Source organism: Rhipicephalus microplus, unplaced genomic scaffold, assembly GCF_043290135.1.
Source record: "Rhipicephalus microplus isolate Deutch F79 unplaced genomic scaffold, USDA_Rmic scaffold_72, whole genome shotgun sequence".
NCBI lineage: Eukaryota > Metazoa > Arthropoda > Arachnida > Ixodida > Ixodidae > Rhipicephalus > Rhipicephalus microplus.
In genome coordinates, this window is record NW_027464645.1 from 332,375 (window position 1) to 360,145 (window position 27,771).

General features: G+C 45.7%; 1 protein-coding gene across 2 annotated transcripts in view; it reads right to left on the reverse strand.

Moving 5' to 3' along the window:
- Window positions 1-1,441: 1,441 nt before the first annotated feature.
- Window positions 1,442-27,771, reverse strand: part of LOC119173912 (uncharacterized) — a 228,424-nt gene continuing 202,094 nt past the window's right edge. For both annotated transcript variants that reach the window (XM_075885122.1, XM_075885123.1), the window contains 9 exons: window positions 17,660-17,785; window positions 16,420-16,605; window positions 15,346-15,508; window positions 14,892-15,063; window positions 14,001-14,106; window positions 12,636-12,861; window positions 11,913-12,044; window positions 8,911-11,614; window positions 1,442-7,477 (listed from right to left, as the gene is read on the reverse strand). In XM_075885122.1, the coding sequence (XP_075741237.1) occupies window positions 8,940-11,614; window positions 11,913-12,044; window positions 12,636-12,861; window positions 14,001-14,106; window positions 14,892-15,063; window positions 15,346-15,508; window positions 16,420-16,605; window positions 17,660-17,785 (3,786 nt within the window). In that variant the 3' untranslated portion in view covers window positions 1,442-7,477; window positions 8,911-8,939. The remainder of the gene's footprint in view (window positions 7,478-8,910; window positions 11,615-11,912; window positions 12,045-12,635; window positions 12,862-14,000; window positions 14,107-14,891; window positions 15,064-15,345; window positions 15,509-16,419; window positions 16,606-17,659; window positions 17,786-27,771) is intronic.

The window sequence follows — 27,771 nt, forward strand, 5'->3', positions numbered from 1 at the left end:
GCTTGGTAATCTCGCTATAGGCGTGCTTGTGACCAACAGCGCCGAGTGTTGCAATCTTGCGGCTCCGGCCACCGGTCTCTTGAGCATTTTTTGAATGCGGAGCATTTTGTACTCGCACAGTTCGCTCTTCGGCACCGTTCACAACCCCACTGCGCATGCTCGCGCCTTGTGCGGGCCCATGACGGGAATACACCCGCAAAACTGTCGCTCCCTCTTTCTCGCGTACCAAGGCCGACGCAGGCACCATCTGCTAGTAAAAAAAAAAAAAAAAAGAGAGAGAGAGAGAGAGAGAGAGAGAGAGAGAAAACGACTGCTCGCGCTGCCCAACCGTTAATGTAGGCACTGGATTGCGCTTTCGGAATTCATTCAAGGGCGTCTTTAATTGGCTCTCGCTTGACGTTGAAGGCGAGGCTTCTCCTTCATTCAATAAATTAGAATAATAAAGACGAGATAACAATTAAGTATTCCCAAACCATACCCAATTACGCATCATTCCCGCGATACCTCTACCACTCTGCGACGTATTTACTCGAGTTTCCCCCGTGGGAAGATGCAGGTGGCATGCTTTTTTTTTTTTGCTGCACATTCGTTATTGAGGTCTTTCTCACCACTTACCCCCTCCCTTTTTACTCTACCCTGATCCACTGCGTTACTTTCTTATCAGTTTTCCCTCGACGCGAGGGAAAACGTCAATCGGGCGATAGCAGTCAGCATACGATCATGGAAAGTAACTGTTTCCAGAAAAACGGGCCAGTTTGCACGATGCGGGACGTTGTCAAATGTAGCTCGTCAGTCTAATCGTGTCTGAATACTTCGTTGACGAATTTGCAAGAAAAAAATCACAGCGTATCCACGGAATAAATGATAATGAGTGGGGCGAAGCGTCCGTCAATCCGTCCGTGCTTTCGCCCGCCCGTTCATGTAGAGAACACTTCCAGCACCGCCATCTCGCTTCTTTTTATCATATATTCACCATACACAAATACCGCCATCCAGCGGACAATCCAAGAACTAAATGAGTGTGTGTACCACATTTCTGCTGTCAGCACTTTGTTGATACCTAGAGCGTGATAACGACGCTGTGTAGGTGTCTTCATCGGCGATGGAGTTACTTCTGCACGGATCGTATACATTTCGAGTGTTCAGCAAACGCTTACCAAGATTGCGTACCGTTGCATTGCGTTTTTTTTTTTTTTTGAAAAAGCGACCAATCGTGTTTTTTTATGTAGCTGTTAGCACATGTCCTATGTGTTTTATGCACTTTATTCTCGCTTTTCCAGCGCTGCAAAACAGTCTGAATGCAAAACCCTCTTGCTTTGTCTACATGAAAGTCACTTACACTGTTAAAGTTTATTCATTCATTCAATGCCCACATACCTTTTGCCAGACGAGACATTCTCCCGAGCCAGGGAACAAAAAAAAAAAAGAAAAAGCAAACACGTCGCAAGAAAAATGTGGCAGGTTTATTTGCCCTTTTACGCAACCAACATCTTGTCCATTAACATCGGTTTTCTTTAGGAGCGTGATCTTATGTACAGTAGCGAACGAAGCACAAGAAAAATAGATTATATGTATATGCCTATGTACAAATATATACGCCATAGTATTTACAACCACACACTACGTACGTAGACACTTCTTTTCTTCCTTTAGTACGGTGCGCTCGTCGCACTATGTGCAATCTCTGTAACACAACATCCACAAGGAGAAGAGCATACATTCGGGGGAGCAAGGCGGCTAATAGACGAGAGAATGCGAGACGCCCCAGTAGCTCTTTGGTCGTGGCTATGCAGGACCCACGCGAGTGCACACAAACATGATAGACACATCTTCAAAGCGGGGTTTGAGGCTAGAAAATGCAACGAGTTGTTCATCATTCTCGTGACGTCAAGGAGCAACGTGGAAAAAAAAAAGAGCAAACGCGTCATCCCCAATGGAAGAAGGTAGGCGAATTCAAGTTCAAGCTTTGAGCGACATGATCTGGGGCGGGGTTTGGAACAACCAGGAAAATACGTGACCCGTTGTAAACAATATTTAGGGATTGCAGCATGCGTGCGTGATCATGCCTTCATCTGGAATGCAAGTTTCTAAGCTCTACAGAAAAAAAAAAGAAATTAAAAGGTACGCAATACGTGCAAGGTTTGTGAAAATGTCCAGTCCACCGCATTTTTGAGCAAACAAGACTTTTGTTTGTTGTAATCATAGTTGAAACTATGTTGAGTCGTGCTACAGTTACATTGTTACCAGATCAAGAGACCTTCTTTACGCAGTGCAACGAAATATCAAAAAATGCCATCAAAATTTTTGGAAAAAAATCCAACAATATTGCCAGGAGGGCGAGTACTGAAAGAAAATAAATATATTGTGCAAAATTGGAAAGAATTTCCCAAGTGCAAGTTGTTTCTCTACCAAGTCCCACTGAGTGCAATTCAGGACTTCCGCTCGCTCTAGTACGTGATGAAATGTGGTAATTATTATTACCTTTTTACGTTGTTTTACCAAGATCATGCAGCAAGTGTCAGCGAATATCGGCGAAAAATAAAGATGTGGTGATAACAAGGAAATGAAAGCGGCGAGCAAGAAAGCGAAGAAACTGCTAAAAAGTAAACAGGCTAGGTGCGTGTCTGTGTTTTATCAACGCACGGTCTCTTATCTGGCTGATATACTTCATTATTTCTCTGCTTCGCGACTCATCCATATGGCGTGCATCCCTCAAGTGAAATTAATTGTATCAGGAAAACAGTTCCCGCGGTATTACCTTCCTAATTACGCTGCGTTCCTCGTATGTCACGTAGCCCTGCAAAACGAGGGTTACCTATGACTCAAATATTTAAACTTGACCTTCACTAACCTGAATCACTATGATGAGTTTTCTAGTTTATCAAGGCAGACTCTCCTCGTTAATTACCTGCACTAAGACGGGCAAGCTTACTGCGCAGATATAAGCGGACTCACCGCTTGCGATTAGTCCACATGGATCACTTGAAGTTTACTTTTGACGAGTTGGACAGCCGCTGCTACAAAGCCTTAGTTTCAAGATGTCTTGTCATCTAACAATGAATAATAACGAATGGTCATTAATTTCACCTTTGCGACAAAGCACCAGTAACTAACTTGAGTTCTTGCTTCGATAATGATCGCAGCAACGCCGATACGACATCTTTCCAGAGGAAGTGTGGTGTTTTGTAATGCTGAACTTCCTAAATTAATTTGCTTTTTCAAGAGTTCTCACAGATTTCGCAGGATGACAGCAGGTACTGTATTCTTTTTATATATACTCTTCGTTAACATGTAAATTGCGTTTTATGATAGGGATAACAGTCGCTTCGAAATCGCAGTTTCACAAGGTTTTGTTATATACTAAGCAACGTAACCAGCGTTTTATTAACGTCCTCTGCCAAACGTTACTAAGGGTTGATTCACGGAAACAAGTAATAACTGACCCATACTTACCCACTAGCCTCATTCGATTCTGTTTGTCGAAACCACCTTCACATAGGTCAATCAGTTTGACGACCTGCTTTAAAGTTACCTCTCGCCATCTCACTTCGCCTTCACGACTCGCCACTGTAGCCTCGCAAGTAAGGCAAAAACGAGGCCGAGGGTTCGATGCCCAGCCCCGGTGGCCGCAATCAGATGAACTCAATGTGCTAGAACACCTGTGAACTTAGATTTAGGCGCACGTTATAGAAACCAGGTTGGTGAAACATAATTCGAAATCAACCACAAAGTGATTCGTATCGTCGTTCTGGCACGTAAAAAAAAAAACAATATTTTTGTTTTCATTTAGGCACGCTTTCATTCCGCTGATCATAAGCGACAGTAAAGTGCCTTTTCCTGGCTTGGAATGTACAACATAACTGCCTCCATTCACAACCAGTATTTTACCGCGAGCGCAATAAAATTTTCCGGGATAACCGCAGGCAGGCTCCGCGCACGGTTATGTAAAGACAAATCAGCTCGAGACGGTGGTAGACGAACACTTGCAGATGAGGCAGCGATGTGTGATTCCACAGCATTACTTATAAACACTACGTACAATTGAAGTACCCCTAAAGCACGCCGAGTTAAAAAAACGAGAGGGTAGTTCCTTTCTCGCCTTCCTCATCCATCCTACAGGCGCCACCTCCCCGTCGCCACTTATCTCTTGGAAAAACAAGTGGACAATGTTGGCTCTCAGCGTTGTGCCCGTCAGGATTTCGAATTTCACCTACACTCTGTTATCTCCGCTGGCGCAGTCAAAAACGCACAAAACAATGTGAAATAGGTTGACCGCGCACAATGTACATGCGAGACGAGGCAGAACTGGCGCCCTACTGCACGGGAAAGCAGGGTAGGAGTGTATACGCAGCTGATATCTATAGTATGTTAACCAATAGAGAGCTTGTTTCTCCATGACATCACGCGAACAGGCTGCCGGCGTCACGAATTTTGGCGAAAAGACAGGAAACGACAAGAGGGAGCAGCGTATCTGTTCTTTTTATTTTCGAATGTTTTTTACGGGCCCCTTCAAGGGGCAGCCATGAAAGGTGACTTCAAATATTAATGAATTTTTTGTCTCTTGTAATAATCAACGTTTTGCGGCTAGTAAGACTGCCACGCACGTAGAGCCCATCGCAATCGGGACCATTGATCGACAGACGATTGCGCAAATCGCTCACACTGTTGTTAAGCCGTGCTACACTCATTTCAGAAAACACCATTGAGGCTATATCTCGCTTAACGCGTAACGTCTAAGTGCTATCTGGTCGAAACGATATGAACACATCCTAGAGCTGTTGTACTCGCGAGAGGGATCTAAACAAGGCATTTTCTCGTTTTCTCTTCAATGCGCCGCTATGGGGAGATAAAGATGGTCTTGTATAACACTACGCACAACGTTTTTCAAGGCGGCTCGATAGATACTTCTGCAGAGGGATGAAGGGGAGAGGTACGTAGATTGATAGTGCGTTGGTGGTGTGAGAGAGAGGGCGAGATGGATGGGTAGATAGATAGAGAGAAAGACAGAGGAATAGACTTCTGTCTTATCACATTTAGATAGTGTGCTCAATCGTCATCAACCTGACCTCAAATATATGTTATGCTCGCATAAATGTGGCATCTTGGTGCCTGGTGATAAAGGAGGAGGGGAGAGTAGAAAAAATAAAATAAAAGAAGTGGAACGAAAACGCGAGTATCGCACGTTGGTTTCTCAGCCAATAAGTAGCATCTTTCTGTCATAAACTCAAAATGGGCCCCATTAACTTGCTTACTTCTGATGAGCATCGACATTTGAAGGAAATATTCACCTTTTATCGAGCAGTCGTTTACCACCAACGCAAACGAGTGACGGAAAACAGGGCAAACAGAAGGATGAAACTATCTGATCTCTTCGATATTAGATCGCTTCGATGACTACTCAAACAGCGAGAACAATTCGTAGCTCCGAACGCAGATTGTCGATTTTGTCTTAGAAAACAGGCACGTGTGGGGTACTAAAGATACTCTGGCTTAAGCTTAATTAGACGGTGAAGTCGCTCATTACCATCTGAAACGACTGGAGCGGTGCCTCGTGAAGAAATTTAAGTAAACCTGAAATACATCAGTTTATAAATGTATGACGTAACACTGACATTTGTTTTTCACATGAGAGCGTTCGCGACTGAAGAGTGCTATGCTTCTGTAGTTCGAAAGCGCTGCCCGAGGCTGACTTTGAAAGCACAAACGAAGTAGCAACAATGGTGGCATAATGGTACATATTCACATTTTTCTGAGAAAAGACAAAAGCATTCTGACGATGCCATGGCGACAGACATAAATACGCAGCCCATGAGCTTTCCAGAAGCCAAAGAAAAGTGTCTGTAAACCTTCGCGAAACGGTCACTTTACTCGCGAGCTGAACTTAGAATTTTTACGGAAGCTACTTGCCAATAAGTAAGCTATATTGCGACACAAAATGTACTCCGAGATCCTTCACAATCACCGACTGACCTCTGGGTTTACATGAATATGTTCGTGTCGGTGGCACGCATTCATCGTTTCAACAGTAGTAAACATTCGAAAACAGTCTGTCAATACCCATCAAAATTATGAATTATAAATGTGTGCCACATCAGAAATGCTACGAATGATTTCCATCATCTTTGGCATGATCTTGCCGCTGAATACTAGACGAAATGCCAGTGATGGGTTTATTCGCCTTTTAAATACCTAATTTTTAAAATTCTTAAATATCAAACGTTCGAACGTTCGCGACTTTCTGTTACAAATATACGTTCCGCAAACTACTCATGATAGTGTTGTGTTTTTACGAAATGACAGACACTCGTTGCGACACTGAACAGCCAACAGAGGACGCTGGGCCAATAAGAGTGAAAGGTTAAGCGAGCTTACTTTTAATGCGACCGCGGTGGCGCCAGGGGAAGCGCGGTCCCTCCCTTGCCCCTCCCCCATAAAAAAAGAAAGAAGGTAGGCGTAGTCTGAACAAAACGCCAATTCACCACTTATCTCCACCACTCTAGGCCCGCCACGGTCGTCTAGTGGCTGAGGTACTCGGCTGCTGACCTGAGGTCGCGGGATCGAATCCCGGGGTCAGCGGCTGCATTTCTGATGGAGGCGGAAATGTTGTAGGCCCGTGTGCTCAGATTTGGGTGCACGTGAAAGAACTCCGGGTGGTCGAAACTTCCGGAGCCCTCCACTACGGCGTCTCTCATAATCATATGGCGATTTTGGGACGTTCAACCCCACATATATGTCAATCAATCCACCACTCTACTACAAGTATCCTGGCGCCACCCCGGAACCCGACGTCGACATGCTGTCTATGTTTATGACGTATTGAGGTGTGCAACTTGTGTAAACGTAAATGTCCACAAACCAGTTAATATTATCAAGCAACAATAGTACAAACCTGTTGTATCATTGTGGTCATCAAACAGTTTTAACAGACTTCACTTGCGCCACCTGTTGCACAAATCAGGCCTACAAAAAAAATACAGCAATCGGCACTAATTTCTCGAAAAGCCAACAGTAAATATAGAAGAGGAGCTCGACAATTCAAGTCAGTAAATGTCAATTAGGAGCCAACACGGCTCGCTAACAACAGTGTTTGAGCTGCGACACCCACTAAGAAACCATACCACCGCGTCACAAGACCACGACGATATTGTCCAGTCCTGCTTTTCGCAGACAACGACGAGAAAGAGAGCAGTAACACAGTTTGAAAGTTTGGAAACGCAATAAGACGGGCACGGGTATTCCGGTAAGCATCCCTGTAAACGCATCCAGGCACTGCAGCCAAAACTTTGTTGTGAAGTTCCCAGCAGGACATTTTGTTTCTTCTTTGTCCACGAGCGTTTTCCGACAGGTGCCGTGTCTCGGCGTGACGGGCTTCTCCGCTGGGCAGTATGAGAGACAGGCCTGCCTGCGTGGGCACAGGGCAGTCGCTGCGTTGGTTCGCAATCACGCGTGTACTGGCGCGTGCTTCGAACCCGATGACCTGCGGAAATGAGAAAGCGAGGAGATCGTGACGCGAGAAAATGCTTTGTTGATCACTACATCTTAGACTGCATTGCCAATCCGGTCAACGTTGTAATAGATAGTTCCAATGTTTCGCAGCACATGGACTGGGGACAAACAAATAGAAGACACACAAGGCGATGATAGTCTACGCTGGCATCGAGCCCCGGTCGTTCGAGTAAAAGAACTCGTCTTTAATACCAATAATATTATCTGGTATCTTACGTGCAAAAACCACGACAAGATTGCGAGGTACGCAATAGAAGATGGCAACAAAAATTTCAACCCTCTGGTGTTTTTCAACGTGCTCTGCAATGGCATAGTAGATGGGCCTCTAGCTTGTAACGCGCTCGGAAGAGGTCTGCAAGAGAGACCTTCGAGTGTAGCATAAAATTCTTGTGCTTCTAACTTCTTTCCTGTTCAACGCTGTGAAATTTTCAATGCTACTATCATCAAGCGCATAACAAGCGATGGCTACCTCTTCCTTTGAGCTGGTGACCTCCTTGGAGAGTTTTTAGCCCAGTTTTTGACCACCGTCTGGTTTGTACAGGCAAGTAGCCTTTATTACATTTTTCACCAATGCTGCCTTTGCGAAGTCGTTTATTTCGGCAGCTATGCGAGAATTTGTGAACAGAATAAAGGTGACCGCCGTTCTCTCCCCTGCTATTTAGCTGTCTACAATAATAATTGAAGCTTGGCCTTAATCGAAATCAAAAAGAAATGATCACGGACTGGATATGAATTGAGAAGTAATGGTAAGCAATAAGGATTAAGGGTAGCAGACTCCATTCTAAGAGAAAGCAAGTGCAAGAGGGAGATATAGAAAGTTAGGCGGGCAGATGAAAAGGTAGAGACTGTTTGGTTATATATGATGTTGGGTAATTGCACTGTAATGTATCTGGACGAACTAGACGGACTTCATGTTATGGTCTGTCCTGTCCGTGCAAGTATGTTACAGGGCCATTTCCAAAGGAGAGGTTGAGAAGTTGGTATAGGGATGACTTGACCGGAACAAGTAAACGACCGGGTTGATTGGTGAAACATAGGAGAGGCCTTTACCATGCAGTGGGTGTAGTCGGGCTAATAATAATAATAATAATAATAATAATAATAATAATAATAATAATAATAATAATAATAATAATAATAATAATAATAATAATAATAATAATAATAATAATAATAATAATAATAATAATAATAATAATAATAATAATAATAATAATAATAATAATAATAATAATAATAATAATAATAATAATAATAATAATAATAATAATAATAATAATAATAATAATAATGTTCAAGTGCTCCACGCACACGTTCCAGTTAGAAACTACGCGATCACGTTGCACTGATCATATTGGCAATGTTAACTTTTTTTGGCCAGCACGAGAAAGTAATTTCGCTTACCTAGAATGTAATTCACATTGGGCTGTTGGTTAACTCTTCATGGAAGTCGTCTTACAACCATTCGAAGCCGGTGCAACAGCCGGCTTGTCTTGCGAAGAGTACAGTCCCAGCTTCACCTTGAAGTCGCTGATGCAGCCCGTGAACGAAGTTCTTCGCGTGGGAAACGGGTTGTAGTTCTCGCCCACCGAGCGCCTCGGCGACGTCGGAGGAGTGACCCTCGAGTCGCCGACATCACCCGAGAGAAACCTATGTCGCCGAATCAACGGTATAGACGTCGCACCATCACCCACTCCCGAACCACCAGACTGACCCGAAGCCGTCATCATTGTGGCGTCTGTGCTCAGTGACCGAGTCGTCTTAGGCCTAGCCGATTCTACGCCAGATGGCCCTCCTAGCGCCGTCGCTGAGCCTTCGGACGCGCAACGGACACTTCGCGTCACCGACGTCGCGTGAGCCAGACTCTCGAAGAACTTGGAGGCGTCGAACTTGAGCGAGGACTTGCGGGGCGCGCCTCCGGGAGACCGCGGATGTCCGGAAGGTGTCGAAGAGTCGCGGCGGTGCCCTGAAGCCTCGTTCACGGCCGCCTTGCTCTCACTGTCAGCCACGGTGTGCACTCCGGAGTCCGGGGACACCTTCTGTCCCAGCAAAAATACCGATCTTCGAAGTTCCTTGTTGGGAGACATTAGGTGCGAGCTCGAAGTACTCGATTCACTATACCTAATTAAATCCTGGCTCGCCTCCTGACTGGCTTCATGGCTAGCTTCTTGACTAACGTCCTCTTCGGCCTTCTCGAAAATCATCTCGTTCAGCGTTTCTAGCGTAGTGCAGGTCAGTGACGAGCCGCGCCGCTTCTCCCCCGGAAACATTGGCTCTCGGCCAGACGACGAGTCGTAGGGCAGCAGCCGGCCATCGATAGATTCCTGGCTGGCCCTGAATGAGCCCGTCCTGTCTTCTTTCAGTAGACAGGGTCTGGCAGATGCGACATCTCCGGGTGCCGCGTCACCGTCGTCGGCCTCTTCCGAGATGGACCTCTCGTAGCGTAGCGACGACTGTTGGTAGTCAGTGTCGGACGACCTCCAGCTCACGTCGTTGGACGTGTTCCTGCTGTCGTACTTGTAGGACCACTTTCTGAGTGCTGACGAGCTTATCTCGCTGCTCGCCGAACCCCGTTTGCTAGAGTCCCGGCGAAACCTCTCCAGTTCGGTCGAAGGTGAGTCGCCGCCTGTTTCGTCTGAGGTGTTAGTGCGTCTCGGCGGCCATCGAGGTGGAGAGCCCAGCGAGAGCTTCCGGTCGGCGTCCTCCGAAGACGACCTGTCAATGTTGGTCGAGAGCCGCTGGGGGGCTCCCAGTTCGTCCGTTCCTCGTCGGCTGGTGTTTCGTAACGCCATTCGCTGGGCCTGCCTGTCGGACAGCGCTGACTGGCTAAACTTTCTAGACAGCCTCTGAAACTCTTCGTCCGAGAGTTTAGCTTGGTTCGCCTGCTCGTCGGAAGGTTTCCTGCTGCCCACTTCCGAAGGCGGTGGTGGTCCGCTTGACGAGGACGTTGTTAGGCAGGCGTCACTCGAAGACTTCCAGCTCGACGCCTCGGAGGACGTCCTAATGTTGTACTTGTCCGAACCGGAGAGAACCATGTTGGAGAAGGTGTTTCTCGAGCTTTCTGTCTCCGAGCTGAGGGAGTCAGGAGCCGGCTTTTGCGGTTGCACCCTTTCTAGGGAACGCGACGAGTCGTCCAACGCGGAAGATGCCTCCGCTAAGGAACTGACGGTCTCCAGCTTCGAAGAAGGCTGCTCTTCTTCGTCCGACGTTAAGCTCTCCGACGACGAGTTCCTCGAGGCATCGCTCTCGTCGTCTGGTTTGTAGGAACCGTCGTCGTCGTCGTCTAGGCTTATTGGTTCCTGGTGCCTCACTAAGGTGGCACGAATGCCCGACTTTCTCGCCACACCAGCCACTCCAGGCTTGAACCCTTCGGCCAGACGTCGCGGAGGAAGCTTCGGCTGCGCGCCCTCGGCATCGTGTGCATCGTGGCGACGCTTGGCCCGGCGGCCGCGGCTTTCCTCTTCTTCAGAGGACGAAGAAGAAGACAACGAACTGTCTGACGTCTTGTCGCACGTTCCATTCTTTAACCGGCGCGGAGATTTCCTTTCCGTCAAAGAGGGTGGCGTTACCTTGGAGTCGGCGTCGTTTACTTGCTTCTCGCCACTCTCCTTCCTGGAGGGTGGCGGCGGTTCGTCGGGCGACGACGACCTGTTGTTCTTGTCATCACACAGTTCGGTAGACGAAGAACTCGAACAGCTGCTACTGTCGTCCCTCCCAGCTTTCAACTTCTTCGCCTGCTCCCAGGAAAGCGTTTCGACGGGTATCGGGTCTCTCGTGGTCACACGAGGGGATGCCTTTCGCGCCGTCTTTGGCGTGGCGGCAGTCGAAGACAAACGCGCGTTGGTCAATGGTGAGCTCGAAGGCGATGTTCTCGAGGTTGACGTGGTCGGTACGCCGCCTACGCGCGGGGATACTCGTGTCGTTGACGTGACGCCGCTCGACGGTGTTGCCGATGTGTATGTGGTCGGTAAGCCGGTGGGCACGGCGTGCGTCGGAGGCGGCGGGCGGCACCTGCGTACGAGTGGCTTCTGGCCCGCGAGAAGGTTGTTTACTGGAACGCCCGGCGATATTCGTTGGGGGCGCGTCGACGCGGGAGCCTGCAGGTTTCCTGCGAAAGAAGATATGATATGGTGAAATTAATGCCTCACCAAGATTTAATTTCTCAAAAACACCAAAAGTGGCGGTAGGAGCTTCTGGACGTCACTTGTGACAGTTTATTTTGATCATCTGGGATCCTGTAACATGCACCTAAAAATACGTACACTGGTGGTTTCGGATTCCGACCCCCTCATGTGTAATAATAGGGAGCCTAGATACAAATATTATACACGGCTACTTATGTAAGTAAATGACTTTGTGTATACGATAAGTAAACAAAAATGAGAAAACAATGAAACATTTCTCACCAGTGAGAATGATGTGCGCTTGGCGTTGGCGCTGTCTTAGTCTTGAGTACTGCCTCTTAAGTGTCGAGATGTCCAATGTCATTCGACTAGGGTCCAAGGGGCTCGGTAGGGAAGCGTGGACGGCTCCCTGGCCTAGAGGTTACGAGATAAAAAAATAATGACTATTTTAGTTAGCTTAAATTTTGCAATACAATGACATCGCGACTGTCACCGATATAGGTTAGGAGATTCATAGATCTACGTTAGTCGAGGCGTATGCCATCATGACTATAATATAAACATTGAGTTAACTAAAGCTAGCATCCTTCAATTACGGCTAGTACTACGCAAAACGACGTTTCTAGAGTACTTAAGGCACAACAATAAAGTCGGTGCAATGCGCGCCATATTAGTGACCCACACACGCACTACATGCACACACGCACACACAACCACTGGCATGAAATCATACAAAAAAACAAAAATCAAGAAATCCCAGCTGTAACCATGCTTAACGATGCATCAAATGGCGACATGTTCACTCGAAGTAAAAATACTTTTCAATCGGGCACGTAATTTCACCACGACTATGGTAAAATTAACATACCGCTATTTCGCTCATTAGTGCGTTAGTGGCATTACATTATCAATTAAACGTAGCGTGAGTGCCGTGCTTTTGATGTGAGTGAACATATAGATTAGGCGCGTAGTTTTTTTTGTTCAAAAGCTTCGTTCGGGTCTTACCTCTATTCTTGGCGACGAGAAAGGCATTGGAGATGCCGCAGAAGGCGGCGGCCACCATCATCTGGTGGTCCGAGTCGGCGTCGTTCTCCTCGTCGTCGCCCAGGAAGAGCCAGAGCCCGTGGCGACTGGGTGCCGCTGCGGGAGGCAGGGGCCTGATGTTGTACGTGTAGCGGTCGCGCAACTCCGACAGCTGCGGGATAGGCACCCTGGACACGTCACAGATGGCCTGCGCGGGGCCACGTCAGCACCGCAAGCAAAGCACGAGGCACGGCACACACGTGAATTTGTCACAACGGTCGGCGTAGCGAACAGCACGGGCAGAAAGCGGATTTGATACGCACAGAGTCGACCGTAGATTGCGATTGGCAACGAACGCAGCGCAGTAGTCAAGACGAGTAGTTGCGTTGAAAGCCCAAATATGTGATGGCCGGGGCATGAAAAGAGAGGAAAAAGGGAGAGAGAACATGGATTAGAAGGTGTTCGTAGATACAGAAAAGGTCGTTAAAAACTTCAAACATGTTATAAGCTCCAAAATGCTCCAGCATGCCTGCAAACGTTATGTCACAAGACCAAGACTTACTAAGAGCCCTGAAAACCAACAGCTTTCGCAGCTCTACTGGACATTACAATTTCCCAGTTATACGTGACCTACCCACATTGACACATTTTGCAGAGCACATTTTGCCGGGGGTTGTGGCGTGCCCCTGTAATCCAGCCACTTGGAGGCTAGCACTAGTGGGCGGGTTGAGGTGGGAGTCCTGTCCCATGTTGTTGCGGAGCACAGGGCACACTTTACCATATGATAGGAGGTGTACATAATCACCTCTTAGTGCACCCATCCGAAACAACACCCCTGAACTAAGGCAGCCTCATCCTCTAAAAACAGCGCCAGCTTGTAGCAATTAGGGGTCCGCGGCGGAAGTCTATAGATGGTTTCCACGAAGGGGGCTGATCACCCTTAACACTATGCCTGAATAATACCGAATAAGGATGCTTAGTGCCTCTCTCTCTCTGATGACTTCTAAACCATTATATTGGACAATCCCTTCCTGCCAGGCCGGTGACGCATGCATTCGGTGTAAAGCCTAAAAAGTCCTAATGTCTAAGACGTCATCTACGGGCCAAATGGGATAAAACATTGTGCAAGACAACATTGCCTCTCACAGAATCTGACGTGTTTCGGAGATGGTCACGTGACACATCTCTAAACCCAGGGTCTCTTCGATAGGAAAACATCGAAAACACAAACCGTAATGTCGTGAGATGTTGACGCCTGTATAGGTGCCAAATGTTTGCACCTCTGCGACGCACTGTATACATTCTCGACACGCTAAATAGGAGCCACAACAGCGGAGTCAGTCTCACCACGATGAATTCGTGGGGGTCCTTGACGCCGAACTCGACCATCTCCCGGGTGAGCACGCCCATCACACTGTAGAACTCGTCTGCGCTTCCCACGGTCATGATGCGGCTGCCAGTACCGAGACCATGCAAGGAAAGCGCCAGGTTGAACAATTATTGAATGCTGCTAAGAGACAAACAGTCAGCTGAGTTCAGAAAAGCTTTCTGCGAACCGTAGCATTTTCAAATTGCACGCAATTTCGGTCTTTTTTGAATTACTGCCGCGAGACGTCATCGCGTTTTCCTGCTTTAGGTCAACTTGAGATATCAGCGATTTGCCGTAGTTGAACCGTTGGCAACGCCTGAAGTGACTGCAAGGCTCGAATTGGCGACAGTTGCCCAAAGCCAGCATCCTTCCAGCCCAGATGCTAGACGTCTTGGAATTCGGATCTTCCTCATATATAGTTGTCACAGCACAGGCGCAATTCCACTCAGTATTGATTTTAGCATTTCCTCCCTTTCCAAACATCATCACGCATCAGCAGGGTGATAAGAAGGAGCTTCATGGCACGCTGTACAGTACTATACCTTAAGAGAAAATTATTATCATCACCACTACGAATCAGGCGCGATAATGTGCCGACGATTAACCTAACCGCATGTATTGACGGCCCTACGTCAGTGCATGTTGTGGTAAGCAATCGATCGATCGATCAATCAATCAATCAATCAATCAATCAATCAATCAATCAATCAATTATTCAATCAATCAATCAATCAATCAATCCCTGCATCATGCTATTAGAAAACGAGTCGTACCACAACCTTCCCCCTTTTTACGCTGCTACACACTTTCGATTGCATGACTACATCTCTGTCCGCGGAAGCGAGAACAGTGAAGCGGTGCGTGCTCACTCTGCCAGCCCCTCCCAGATGGTGATGGCGGTGCGCAGGAGCACCTCATTTCCTTCCAGCAAGATGAGGTCCCAGACGCGCACTACCAGCGAACGCGGAAGGCACGTGGTGAACAGCGTCAAAAACCACTGCATCGTAAACACGTTCGTCAGCGGGGGCTCGTAGTTCAGACCTGCGAAGATGAAGAGCGAACGCACCAAGTTAGCGGCAACCGCATAGCTAGACTTTTTTTTTTACGTGCAAAAGTTACAGTTGAAGAGCTCAAAGTATACCCTCAAGTTGTGAAGGTTCAGGAGTTGACCACACAGACCATATTACGAGATGCTATAGAGGTCGAAATACTATAGTACACACAAACGACCCCATAATATAATGGTAGATGTGCTGCGTAAGTGAGAAATATGTGGAAGTGTAATCAGATCCAGTTTGTAAAGAAGCATACAAGCCCACTGACCGGCCTTGCTTTCACCCGCTTGAAGCCTGTCGAGGTGCGTGGCCAAGTTGCTGTGCCGCAGCCGGAGCAGCTCCCGGAACACGGCCATGTCGACGGAGAGGCCGCGGAGGTTGTTGGCGAAGTAGCCTTCCGGAAGCACTCCTTCCACGAGGTAGATCATCATCTGCAGCAGAGAGATATCGCCACCATCACCACTTCCTGGGTAACTTCCAGACGTGTATGTAGTAGGGTAAAGCAAAAGGACAATAAAACACGCCTGTCAACTTAATAAACAGCGAATAGCCAGTATTAGTCAATAGGAATGCAGCACTAGCCAACGTCTGTTTACACTAGGCAACATTACCCAACGGCTAACATACGTTGGGTCAGCAGTGGACCTCACATAAACTGCACCCTTCCTTCATAATTAAAAGATGTTCTAGCTGCAACAAGCAGAACATCTATTTGGCACTGATTACACATATGTGAAGAGGAAAAGGTAAATTAAAACAGGCCGGTTAACTGGTGGTGACGTCCAGTTTGCTACCCTACGTTTGGGAAGGGAAAAGGGGTTATGAAATAGTGAAATAGGAGACGAGTCTGTAAAGACTTTACATTGCAGAGGTTTATTTTATACTAAAAAAAACTGCACGCTCGTCGACGTCGGGGTAATCTGGAAAACTATTTTTTTTACTAACAAAACTTGAAAACCTTTGTCGCAACAAAACAAAATATTCAGGATGCAAATGTTCCCGTTGGCTCTTTTATCCCGGTGCTGATGAACCGTACGACGCGCAGACCTCGTGAACGCTCGCCGACCACTCTCGCCTGGGCTTTCACTGTTCCTGGTTATAAAGCCCATACGCACGCGGGCGCAAGCGTGTTGGCCCTCGCTGCTGAGACAGACAGCCATCGGTGAGGATGAAGGTGATTATCACACACGACGTATGTTCATAACTACAGAAGGTTTTGCCATATTGAGGTCGGAAAATACTGTCTTTTAATTATGGTGACGCATCGGCTGCTTCTGCTGCCTTAGTCAAGATCCCGTAAAATGGGTTTAAATGAACATACCCTCGGACTCCAAGCTCTCACCTTGAGCGCATCCTGATCACACCACTCGACCACCTCGAGTACGAAGGCGGCGAGCAGGTTGAAACCCTGACAGTAGCCCACGGACTTGTTCCAGCGCGCGTACGCCAGCAGGACCCGCTTGAGTAGCGCCTGGTTCTGCTCCGCTTGGTCGCCGCTGAACAGGCTGCAGCCCGTACGGTGGAGGTCCTGCACAGGGACGATGAACCGGAATCTAGTGCCACCTATGACATATTGCTCACTTCTCTCACTCACTGGTTCACTTACAAGACCAAGCTTTGCGTTCGCTTCCTTTGGGCGAAGCACGACTTCCTGGAGCCCTGGCAATTCTATTAGGCACACGTTTTTCGAAACGTTCGATATACATTGACATGGGTACAATGACATCAACAGCCCTGATAAAGGGAGGTTGAACACCGTACGTGTGTCGCACGAAACAACAAAGAATCCTACACGAATTTATCAGAAATAAAAAAAACTTTCTAGAGTCGTCGAAGTCCGAAGATGGAACCCGGACAACGCATTTCCAGGGTGATCGCTCTACCAGTTGAGCTAGCCAGTGCAGGAAATTAGCAATGGTTGGTGCGGCAATGAATTACTAAAAAAAAACTTGAAGTCGTCTACTAGCTTCCTGGTTTGTTCAATTGATAGAGCGACAGCTCAGAAAAGCGTTGGTTGGTCCCCAGTTCGATTCCGGGACCACGAACGAATCTTTCGGCAACTAAGAAGGTTTCTTCCAGAGAAACCCGTGTGACTGATCTTGTGGTTTAGCTCCCTATCCATACAGCATGCGCAAAGAAGGAGGTGGGGCGCGAAAGTTGATGCATATATTAACTTAGTAGGGAGGGGGTGCTGCAATACACAATCAAGCCCCCCTCTCCTCTCCCGTATTTTTCTGATAGTGCACGCTGAGCACGCCTATGCGGCGTCCGTACAATGCTGTCCTGCTTAACCTCTTGACAGTGTGAAGCTCATTGTTTCCCATATTGCAGCCCAAAGAAGCTGCAATTCTCTCTTCGCTTAAACACAGAAATATAGTACACACACATCATACGCTCGTTAGGCATATGCACAAGATAGCAAAAGTAGGGGCGCGGTCTCAGTGGGCGAACAGCGTAGTGCCACCAAAGTAGCAATCCAGGCAGCCTGGCCTCACAGCCTCGTTAGGTGTCTTTCCTTTGTTCAATACGCAAAATATCATAACACTGTAGCGTTCTCCTATGTTCATGATGGACGTTCCCACCTTGACAATTTGCACGCCAAGGTTGTCGTCGTCAGGGTTGCAGCGTTCGTTGAAACAGAACCGCGCCGTCGCTTCCCAGTCCAGGTCTCGGCTGGCCAGGTAGCGCTCCGCCAGCGTCAGCCAGATCTGCGCATGAATACGAAAAAAAGAGAAAAGATTGCATGTTTAGTATTCCCCACAACTTGTGAACATTAGAAGTGCATGACGTCCCCCATAAATATTGGAACCCACGGTTGTAAACACAACGTGTTTTCATAGCGAGAGTCCTATTCCTATAGATATGATCCCATAGGCTGATTTCGAAGGTTTCTTGCTCAGCTTCCTTGCATCTTTATATATCTCTCTCTCTTCCAGCTCGAAATAAGATGGCGTGCTATTTCGCGCGAGCTGGCAACAAAAGAGTGTTGCGCACTCGCCGTTGTGGCAGCGAGTGGCGCTGGCAACACTGCCAGGGAGACACGAAACCATAAATACGAAATACAGTCAATGAAAATGTGACCACCTCTGCGGCTCAATTATAGCATCGGCCACGCTTGCATGTTTTGTCCCTGCCGATGGAAATTTGACTTATTATCTACTTTAATTCATTTCCATTCACGTACCAATTGCAATATTCCAGTTCAAATAAATACAAGTACAATACTCCCCACATGTTCCTTAACTTCACTGTCAGTTGGCTTCATTATAGGAAGCATCCAACAAAACAAACGAGCAATCGAACGATCTTCTCGTGAGATTGCACGAAAGGGAACACGTACCTAAGGCAGGCTGGCCACCGCTTCGGCAGGTGGGACTATCTTTGTTAAGGACACCTCATCATCCTTAGCGTGTTAGTATGAGAAAAAAGGCTAGTTTTTTACGTTACGTTACGGTGTGCTACTGTCTGTACTTTCCACCATCTTCTGAAGAAACGAATTATCTACACTGAGACTACGTAACGTGACGTCACAGACTAACAATTCAGGAACCAACACGTCCATTGAGGATGAAGCGCCTTGGACGAAGATAGGTCGACCTATCGAAACGTCGGCCAACCAGCCTCAGGCACTTATTCCTGCTGAAACAAAATCTATAGCTTAATGAGAAGGTAGCGCGAAACACACGAGGACCAGATGGAAACACATCAAACGTGTGCATGTATGTTGTAAGTGTTCGCTTCTGGTCTTATCATTTTAACGCGAAAGCGTCAAGGAGCTCGTTCCACCGAAATTCTCGCGTCGACGTCGTTGGTTGTTAGCGAAAAAGTCATCATCTTGTCCGTGACCGAAAAATAACAAACATGCAAATAAAATAAATAATTAACGATTATCGGATTCGAGAGTGGACCTAACTCGGGCCATTTGCGTGGAAAGCAGGTGTTCTACCAAACAGCCACGCGTCTACATTAAAATACTTTCCTCTGCTTGGAAACGCAGTGAAAACTTTCATGCTTCGCAAACACACGCGTTCTCTATACAGGCGTCACAACACAACAATGTGCTATAGAAGCAACGAAGTGATATTGCGCGGTACAAGCGAACATTGTCATCGGGCGTCATAACATGGGATTATCATGAGAACTTCGTCGTTTAAAGCCGGCTGCCCATTACAAAAGAAGACACCACGTAGCGGGCACATAGCAAGTTCAGAAAACATTTCACACGCGTAATGGCTCGTGGTTTAAAGCATGCTGCTTATTACACAGAATACAGCAAGCTTCACCGACATAAGCATCTTTGAAAATCATTAATTGCTTTGTGGTAATCCACAATTTAAGCTTCTCGAGTAGCATCAAGCAATAAAAATTACGCACTAAGTGGTTGAAGTCGGCATTAGGGACAGAGTATCGCTATTGCATCGAACTCTGAAGCTTGAGGGTCTCTCCTCCCCCCCCCCCTCTTTTTTCGCGCAATCTTTTGATTAAGCATGTTACAACAGCCCGCTCAGATAGAGCCCCTGTATTGCACGTACTATCCACCAGCCAACTTAACTATAATTTGACAGGCTGCTTGACTAATTAGCTCTTATTTTTTTCCTGATGCACCTAGTTAGTAATCCACACGGGAACGAGTTTACTGCTGCCTCTTTTGGTCACCACATACTGGATTTAAAAAAAAACGCGACACAGGCTGAAACTAGTTTCCATTTTCAGCTTGCGTCATGTTCTGCAAACTTTTTTGGGAGCATACTGCTCTTGTATAGACATTGTGGCGCGTTACCAGGGGCGCACAAAAAAAGGGGGGGGGGGAAGGAACCCATCTCAGAAACTTTTGAAGATGGAATCAAAACACATTGCCTACATTCATCACAGCGGCTTAAACTACTTGCACCTCAAAAACAAAAAGAACAAGAAGAAGGAAAACAAAAAAAAGCCGCAGAAGAAAGAAAGAAAATTTATCTGCCAATACAGTTTTCTTGGCAGTGTTCGCTGGGGCTTTACCCCGAGAGTTTGATTATCACAAAACGAGGAGCTTTCCAAAGATGTCCTGATGTACCTTTGCGAAGTGCATAAAGTTCCCAAAGGTTAACGCGAAATCAATAAAGGAGACGAATTCAGCGATAGTAAAAATTAAAAAAAAAATTAGAAGCGATGTTCTTGAAAAAAAAAACATCCTACTTTACCCTATCTAAGCAGAATAAGGGGAAAACAAAACAATCGTTTGTAATAGTTTATGTAAAGTTATGAAAAAACACACACATCCATTAGGCTGCCTATTTCAAACGCAAGTAAAGAAAAAATATACACCTCCCATGCACTCCGAACAGTTCATCAACAACGCGCTGAACTGAGTGATCGCGTCAACCGACTCGACAGACGACAATTTACGATTGGAAAAATACTTGGATCATGTCCACATACTGATAATCAAAAGAACGCAGTGAGCATCCTCCCTGATTTTTTATTGGACAGAAGTTTAATTAACTGCCTTTAGTTCATATACATGGCCACTGTTTGTACGGAATCTGTACGCAATGTGATCCCGATATATGAAGTGAACTATGCCCGTAAATACCGTGCTCATTCATGCATAATAAGCCCTATAGTGTACATAGTATGCACTTAGTGCTTCTGATTAGTTTATTTGTCTTTTATTCTTAATTTTTTGTGTTTGTGTGTTTATCTTGTACATCACTGTCATGATGTCGGGATAGCCGGCGATAACGTAGCCTACCTTCCCATTTTTTTGCCAAATATAAATAAATAAGAAAATTATTTAGACGCTGAAACATACGGCCCCCGTAAGTGCTACAACTTAAGGAACGTTCCTCAAGTTGTAGCACTTATCTCGTTACACGAGGTGATAGATCAAAATGAATTGTCACTGATGTTTGATTTTGAACTCCTGACGTTTTTTTGAGATATCAGTGGCCCTTAAAAGCGGCATATGCCTTGTTCACTTTTCATTCTCTTACGAAGGCCGTGCCAAGGCCGAAACGTAAATCTATGAAGGAACTGCTTGCTTTCTCGCACGTGTGCCGCTTCTTTTCTTATACGTACCAGACCCACTTAACTTTCTCAATGAATATATATATATATATATATATATATATATATATATATATATATATATATATATATATATATATATATATATATATATTATGCGGTAGTACGCTTTTACTTATTACCAAATAATCTGTCAAGCAAGCTTATTTTATGCCCGCCGCACACACGAGAAACAATTATATGAAGCGCGTCTTCTCCTCAAGCTTAACAATCTTACAGCAGAGCACGCTTTACAGGAGTACACAAAGTAAGTGCACGTGGTTGTCGGGAAGAATAGAATGAAATGGATAAAAAGTATTTTTATTACGATAGCAATTACATAGACACTCTCAGCTGGATTTCACCACCGGCGACGGCGTCAGCGTCACCTTCATTCACCAAATATATATATATATATATATATATATATATATATATATATATATATATATATATATATATATATATATATATATATATATATATATATATATATATATATATATATATATATATATATATATATATATATATATATATATGTGTGTGTGTGTGTGTGTGTGTGTGTGTGTGTGTGTGTGTGTGTGTGTGTGTGTGAAACGCAAGAATGAGAAATAATCCAGAAAAAGATTCCGGCGGGCGGAATTGAACGTCCGACCTCTCAATTATGAGTGCGCGGCGTTAGCCACTGAGCGATGGAGGAGCCCCGCCTTCAACGTTGAAAAAGCAAGCTATTTTTTTATCTACCACTTACCGCTGGCGATGCCGATTTTGGGGGACTATCGTGTTTTCAGCATTCCCAGTGAGATGGCGCAATGGTCGCGTTTCGCCAGATCGTCACGACACGGCGACGCGCGCTCATCTCCTGCCTGTACTTTGCCCCGCGGAGAGGGGGGGGGGGGGGGGATCGTACGCCTTGGGCATTTACCGTAGCGATTCTGTTGTAGTCATCGAGAACACAAAGGTCGCTGCACTCGCTGCATGGTCCCCGTTTGCGAAAAGGGCTTTCCAGACACAGCGAAGTAACAACGGAGACACTCATTCGCATTCATATGCACCTGTGAGTACATTTCACGCGTTCTTTGTGCGTGAGCAAAGCGGGACACGTTTTGATGTGCTTGCAATTCTTCGCGTGAGATTCCAATTTGTTGCTATCGCACTGACTGCTTCACCTTTGCGGCAGAGTTGTGACTTTATTTATTATATGAAAAATTTGAAAAAGTAGGCTAAGAAGTTGGAGTCAGCCACCTCATCATCATCAAAATAATACTTAAACACACACACACACACACACACACACAAGACAAAACAAACAATAAAAATTATATTAAGCACTTATGACGAGTTTGCGAAGTTTGGTTTTGTTTATCCATATAAAGTTTGATTCAGCGCAAAAAGAAAAAAAAAGTAATTGAAACGGGGTGTTCCAACGAGAACAGTAACAGAAAAAGATACTATTGTAAAAAGAAGAGTAGTCCACGAATGCTTATGGAAAGATGAAAATAAGGAACACCCGCAACTAATCCGACAGCTTAAAAGTCAAAATAAAAACGGCTGAACATTGAAAAAGACAGAGACGGGAAATCAGGTCAGTCAATTCTCGGGCAGAAGCTTAACGTGATTGGTACGGAAGGGAAGGCGGCGAGTGGACGAATAAAAGGACAGGAAGTGGAGGACTTCGACCCGCGTAGGACAAAATGCGTCTCGAGATAATGACGCGGACGGTATACGATCATCCCCAGTTTCAACAATGGCGTCGTCAACTGGTCGGCCTATTGTGCAGGCAGTGACCAGGGAGGGGGATTACGTGGCCCCAGCGAGACCTGTCACGATCACGCTCGCCATTGTGCCGACGACCGACTCTGTCGAACTTTTCTCGCGGCGTCCATTTTTTCCAAACAACTCCGTTCTCAATGCCATGTTGAGAGATATCAAGGCAGCATGAAAGGGCTTAGAACAACAACAACGACGACGGCGGTGGCGACGAAAGCAACAACGACAAACACACCGGCCGTTCAATCAATCAATCAATCAATCAATCAATCAATCAATCAATCAATCAATCAATCAGTTTATTATCATGTTATAAAAGGGTGTTACAGGGAGTAAAATATACAGAAGAGGGTCCAAAAGTACTAGACTGCAACGGGACCCTCGGTGATCATTACAAATAATAAAAGCACAAGCAGCTGTTAGAATCGTAGGAGCCGTTCACACGTACTACGAAGATTACTCAGACAAGGGTAAGAAAGCCGCATCCGCCTAAGGCCAAAAAAAAAAAAAAACATTCTTAAGGGCTTTGCGTTTAAAAATAAGTAGTACGCACTTGGGCAAAAGTGCGTGTCTATGTGAGCCCTCCAGTTAAAAGTGAAGTCCAGTTGATGAAGTATCCAATGTCTTTGCAATATTGGATGTAGCACCGCGTACAAAATTGTAAGAAGTAGTAGTTGACAGGAAAGGAGCACCTCTTTCCTGTCAACTACTTCTCCTTACAATTTTGTACGTGGCGCTACACCCAATATGTCAATGAAATACCAACTAACCTGCATAGACACCCTTGACCATTGCCGTGTTCTATAATTATTTATATAATTACTTGTTTTTTTTTTGCTTTTAAGTCACTATTTGCTTTTTCGTGTTTTATTTTTTCTGCAGGCCACGCAGAAGTGGAGCAGCTGAGGTTCTATTCACCTCAATTTTTTGACAGCAGCGAAACAACAAAAATAATGGCAATGGCGACGACGCCTACAAAGACATCCAATGCCGACACCTAGCTGTTTTGCTGCACGTGCCAAACGTACATCGCTTGAAAATGTACCATTGGAAAGTCCACTGCTTAAGAAGGCGGACTGACCACTCAGTACACGGGCAGCTTTCTGGATGTCGGTATCTGCCGTTTTCTAATTACACGTAGACCTTGTTCCGTATTTATTAAAAACCAAGAGATGAAGTTTCGCAAAACGTTAAAGTCTACTAAAAGCTACCGAGCCACGGCCAGCGTTTGAAATAGTCCTACACGTTTGAATATTTAGCCCTTGGAACAATTCTACATTGTTTCAGGCGTTCAGTGAAGTTACAGCTACGTTTATAAGCCAATGTCGTCACGCCGGGTGCACTATCCCAACGCAGACGCGATATTGTTCTAAACAAACGTCTAAATTTCTACTCGGGCAGGCATTAGAAAAAAAAACGAAATGCCGGCTACAAAAAAGGTGAATCATACCATTCCAACAATCCCTGGGAACATAAATCCGGGGTCGTATACCTACACAACCAGGCTAAGACGCATGCATTAAGGGGCAACTACCAACGTGATGACATTGTGCATATAAAGCTTAATGCTCCCTAATCACCAACTGTATACTACGTAGGTAGATGAACCGTGAGGCACACAATTTGGTGTGATGAAAACATGCCACTGCAAACAGGTTCATCCCGTACAAGCCCTCCATTCGTAGGTTCAGCGGACCCATAAAGCTCCCAGCCGATGAACGGATTTGAGAAGACCTTGCAACAGAAGGCGACGAAGGCTCTGTTGAAATTCCTACGCGACACCGACTTGAACAAGCGACTGTAACAGCAATGTCACACACCGCGAAAGACAATACTGGACTATGACTGAGTTTGCGCGCGTGTGCTGCCGAATGTGCTGTTTCTATCTTCCCTCTCTGCTCTCTTTCATCTCCCCCATCCCTCTCCCATGCGCAGGGTAGCAAACCGGCTGCCTATAGACTGGTTAACCTCCTTGCCTTTCTTTTTCCTCTATTTTCCTTCCTTTCCGTGCATAAAAGGCAAGAAAGCAAAAGCTATAGAAGTATACAACTTGCCGAAAAGTATCGTAAAAGCAGCGAAATGGCTCTACGAGCAATATTTGAGAACATTGTGTTGTCATTAAGTGTTTTTTTTATTTAGGCTACACATATAATTATTGAAAGAGTCTTTGTGCTAAGCACTCGTTATATCTGACATGTGAAATTAACGTTTACTCATGAAGAAGCCACATTTTGCACTGCCTAATTTTATTCGCAAAGTTAACCTCAGGTCCCAACACACTTTTCTTTATGTACCATTACGAGCTTAGTTTATTGTAGGATGCATACGCAAATGGTCAAGAATGTGCTGTTCCTATATATTCTCCGTAAAGTATAGTTACTTGGACTCTGAAGTGATCTGTAATTTGCAAGGTTTTGCCGAGACAATACGACAAAATTGAAAGAAGGATCACGCGCACTTATTTATTTTATTTTAATGTGTTGGGACTTCTACCACGACAAAAAGAAGAAAACAAAACATGACTGATCTCTCTGTCATAAGAATCGGTATAACACGAAAGTGCAACGTGTCTTCACAAAAGTAGTTGATTGTTTAATTATCTATGACAGCTCGTTTAATGTCAGCTATAGCGCTGTTTGACATGAATGCCCGTGCGTTGACGCGTATAGTGGCATACCTCCATTGTTGCGTCGACTAACGCCCGCGATCATGATTTGACCACGTTGTTAGCTGAATTTGTTAACACATACATAAACTAAGCATATGCGAATTCCGCGCAAAGGTGGCATCAACAAGCACATGATAAACTTAGGTTTTCGTTATGCACTGCTTCGAGGCGCCTTTAATTGAAAGACCCGGCGCTGTGTGTGCTGCAGATTGATTGATTTGTGGGGTTTAACGTCCCAAGTGTGTGTGCTGCAGAGGAATAAGCTGTATGCTCTATAGCACACTGCACCTCATCAACCCGGGAGGTGGAGATTCGTAGCTTAAGCCACTAAAGCTCGAACGCGTTTCACGTCCCGCTGGCCTGTGTCTCGCTCCACGAAGACACGGCATTCACCCGTCGACATCGTTGCCTATCTGCGGCACTTATTGCGGCAGTTTTATTAGTCGGCGCTAGCACATTCGAGGCAGTAGGTGGCTGAGAAACATCGTTGGTGCATGTCAACACTGCACTACGCCTACAATGAGCTTTCATACGCAAACACATAGCAAAAGGAAGATATTATAACTGCGTCTCAGAGGGCGACCCTTCGATGCTATCACGGCCAGCGTTCATCGCTGTGACCTGGACCTTCTAACTGCGTCCTCGCCTAATCATTCGCTATCGGTGCTTTTTAGTGTCATGGCGTAGTACTTCACTGCTCACAGATGGCAACACACCTCACGAAATATGAGCGTCTTTGTAATAAACATTGAGCGAACTACCTTGAAAGTGTGCACCGCGACTCTATGGGTGCTCTGTAGAAAAGAGTTTGGGAACTTACCAAACGTACGATCAATTGTATAGAATATATATGATATATTTGTTAACATTTATTATCCCATCAACCAAGTGGAAAGGGGTTGCTGCTACCAATAATGGTGACAACTCCTGGATTTCTTTTTTCTTTAAAAAAAAAGTCACAGCTTTAGGCGAAGCAATGAACGCGATAGCAACGAATTGGAAGGTCCCGCGCAGAATGGAAAGCTGATCGAAATGTGCCCCGAGTTTCTCACGCACAACGAACGCACGAAACGTACTCACAGGTACAGATGCACGCGAGTAAGCGTCTCTGTTGTTATTTAGCTGTGTCTGAAAAGCGCGCGCTTTTCGCAAACGGAGACTGCAATGATTGCAGTGACCTTTGTATGCCCGGTAACTAGAACGGAATCGTCCCAGGTAAAGCCCGAGGCCACGCAAGACCTACAATCCTCCGTTCCTCCCCACAGCGAGATAAAGGCGCGTGAGGGAGCGTCGCTCGACCTTCGCTAAGCGGGGCAAAGTGCCCGCGGAAGATTACAGTGCACGCCGCCGCGCGACGTGGCGACACGCGCTCATTGCGCCATCTTGCTGGTAATGCTGAAAACACGATAGTTCCCCCGAGATGCCCGTGAGCAGTGGTAAGTGGCAGATACAAATAGCTTGCCATTTGAGTGGTGGACGACGTGCTCCTTGGTGGCTCAGTTGCTCACACACACACACACACACACACACACACACACACACACACACACACACATATATATATATATATATATATATATATATATATATATATATATATATATATATATATATATGGTGAGTGAAAACTTAAAAGAAAGATAGGCTCTTTAGTCGGGGATTTGTCTAAACCACCGTAAAGGAGGACTATCCGAAAGAAGAGCTTACGGTTCCGTGAGAATATAAGGCAACCGCTTCTCAAAGAAAAGATAGGAATAAAATTACCTAGGCAGTCTCAATAAGTAAGTTCCTCAATCTATATGAAACAAGAATAAATGTGCAGGGCATGGCAAAATGAGCTGACTAAGAATACAAAGTGGGGGTGAAGGGCAATGTAAGTGCCAATGGTGTTATATATTAATAATAAATGTAACGAACAAACTCGGACTGCTTCCTCTGCGCGCTCAACGGACAGAATCAAGGCTCAGTGAAACGGGACCGATGTTGAAAGGGCAATGGTATGCGGCAACTTCTCTCATAAAGAGTGCACGTATGCGATCAACGCCAAACCAATCCATGTTCGGAATAAAAGATAAGGCGATGGTAAACAGAAAGTCACGTAAGCTTCACCGCTATAAAGACGTACGTAGTTATAGATGGAACTCTGTGCAGACGAAAAAAAAACGAAACGAAAGAAAAGCGGAACGATACGAAACTCAGCTTAAA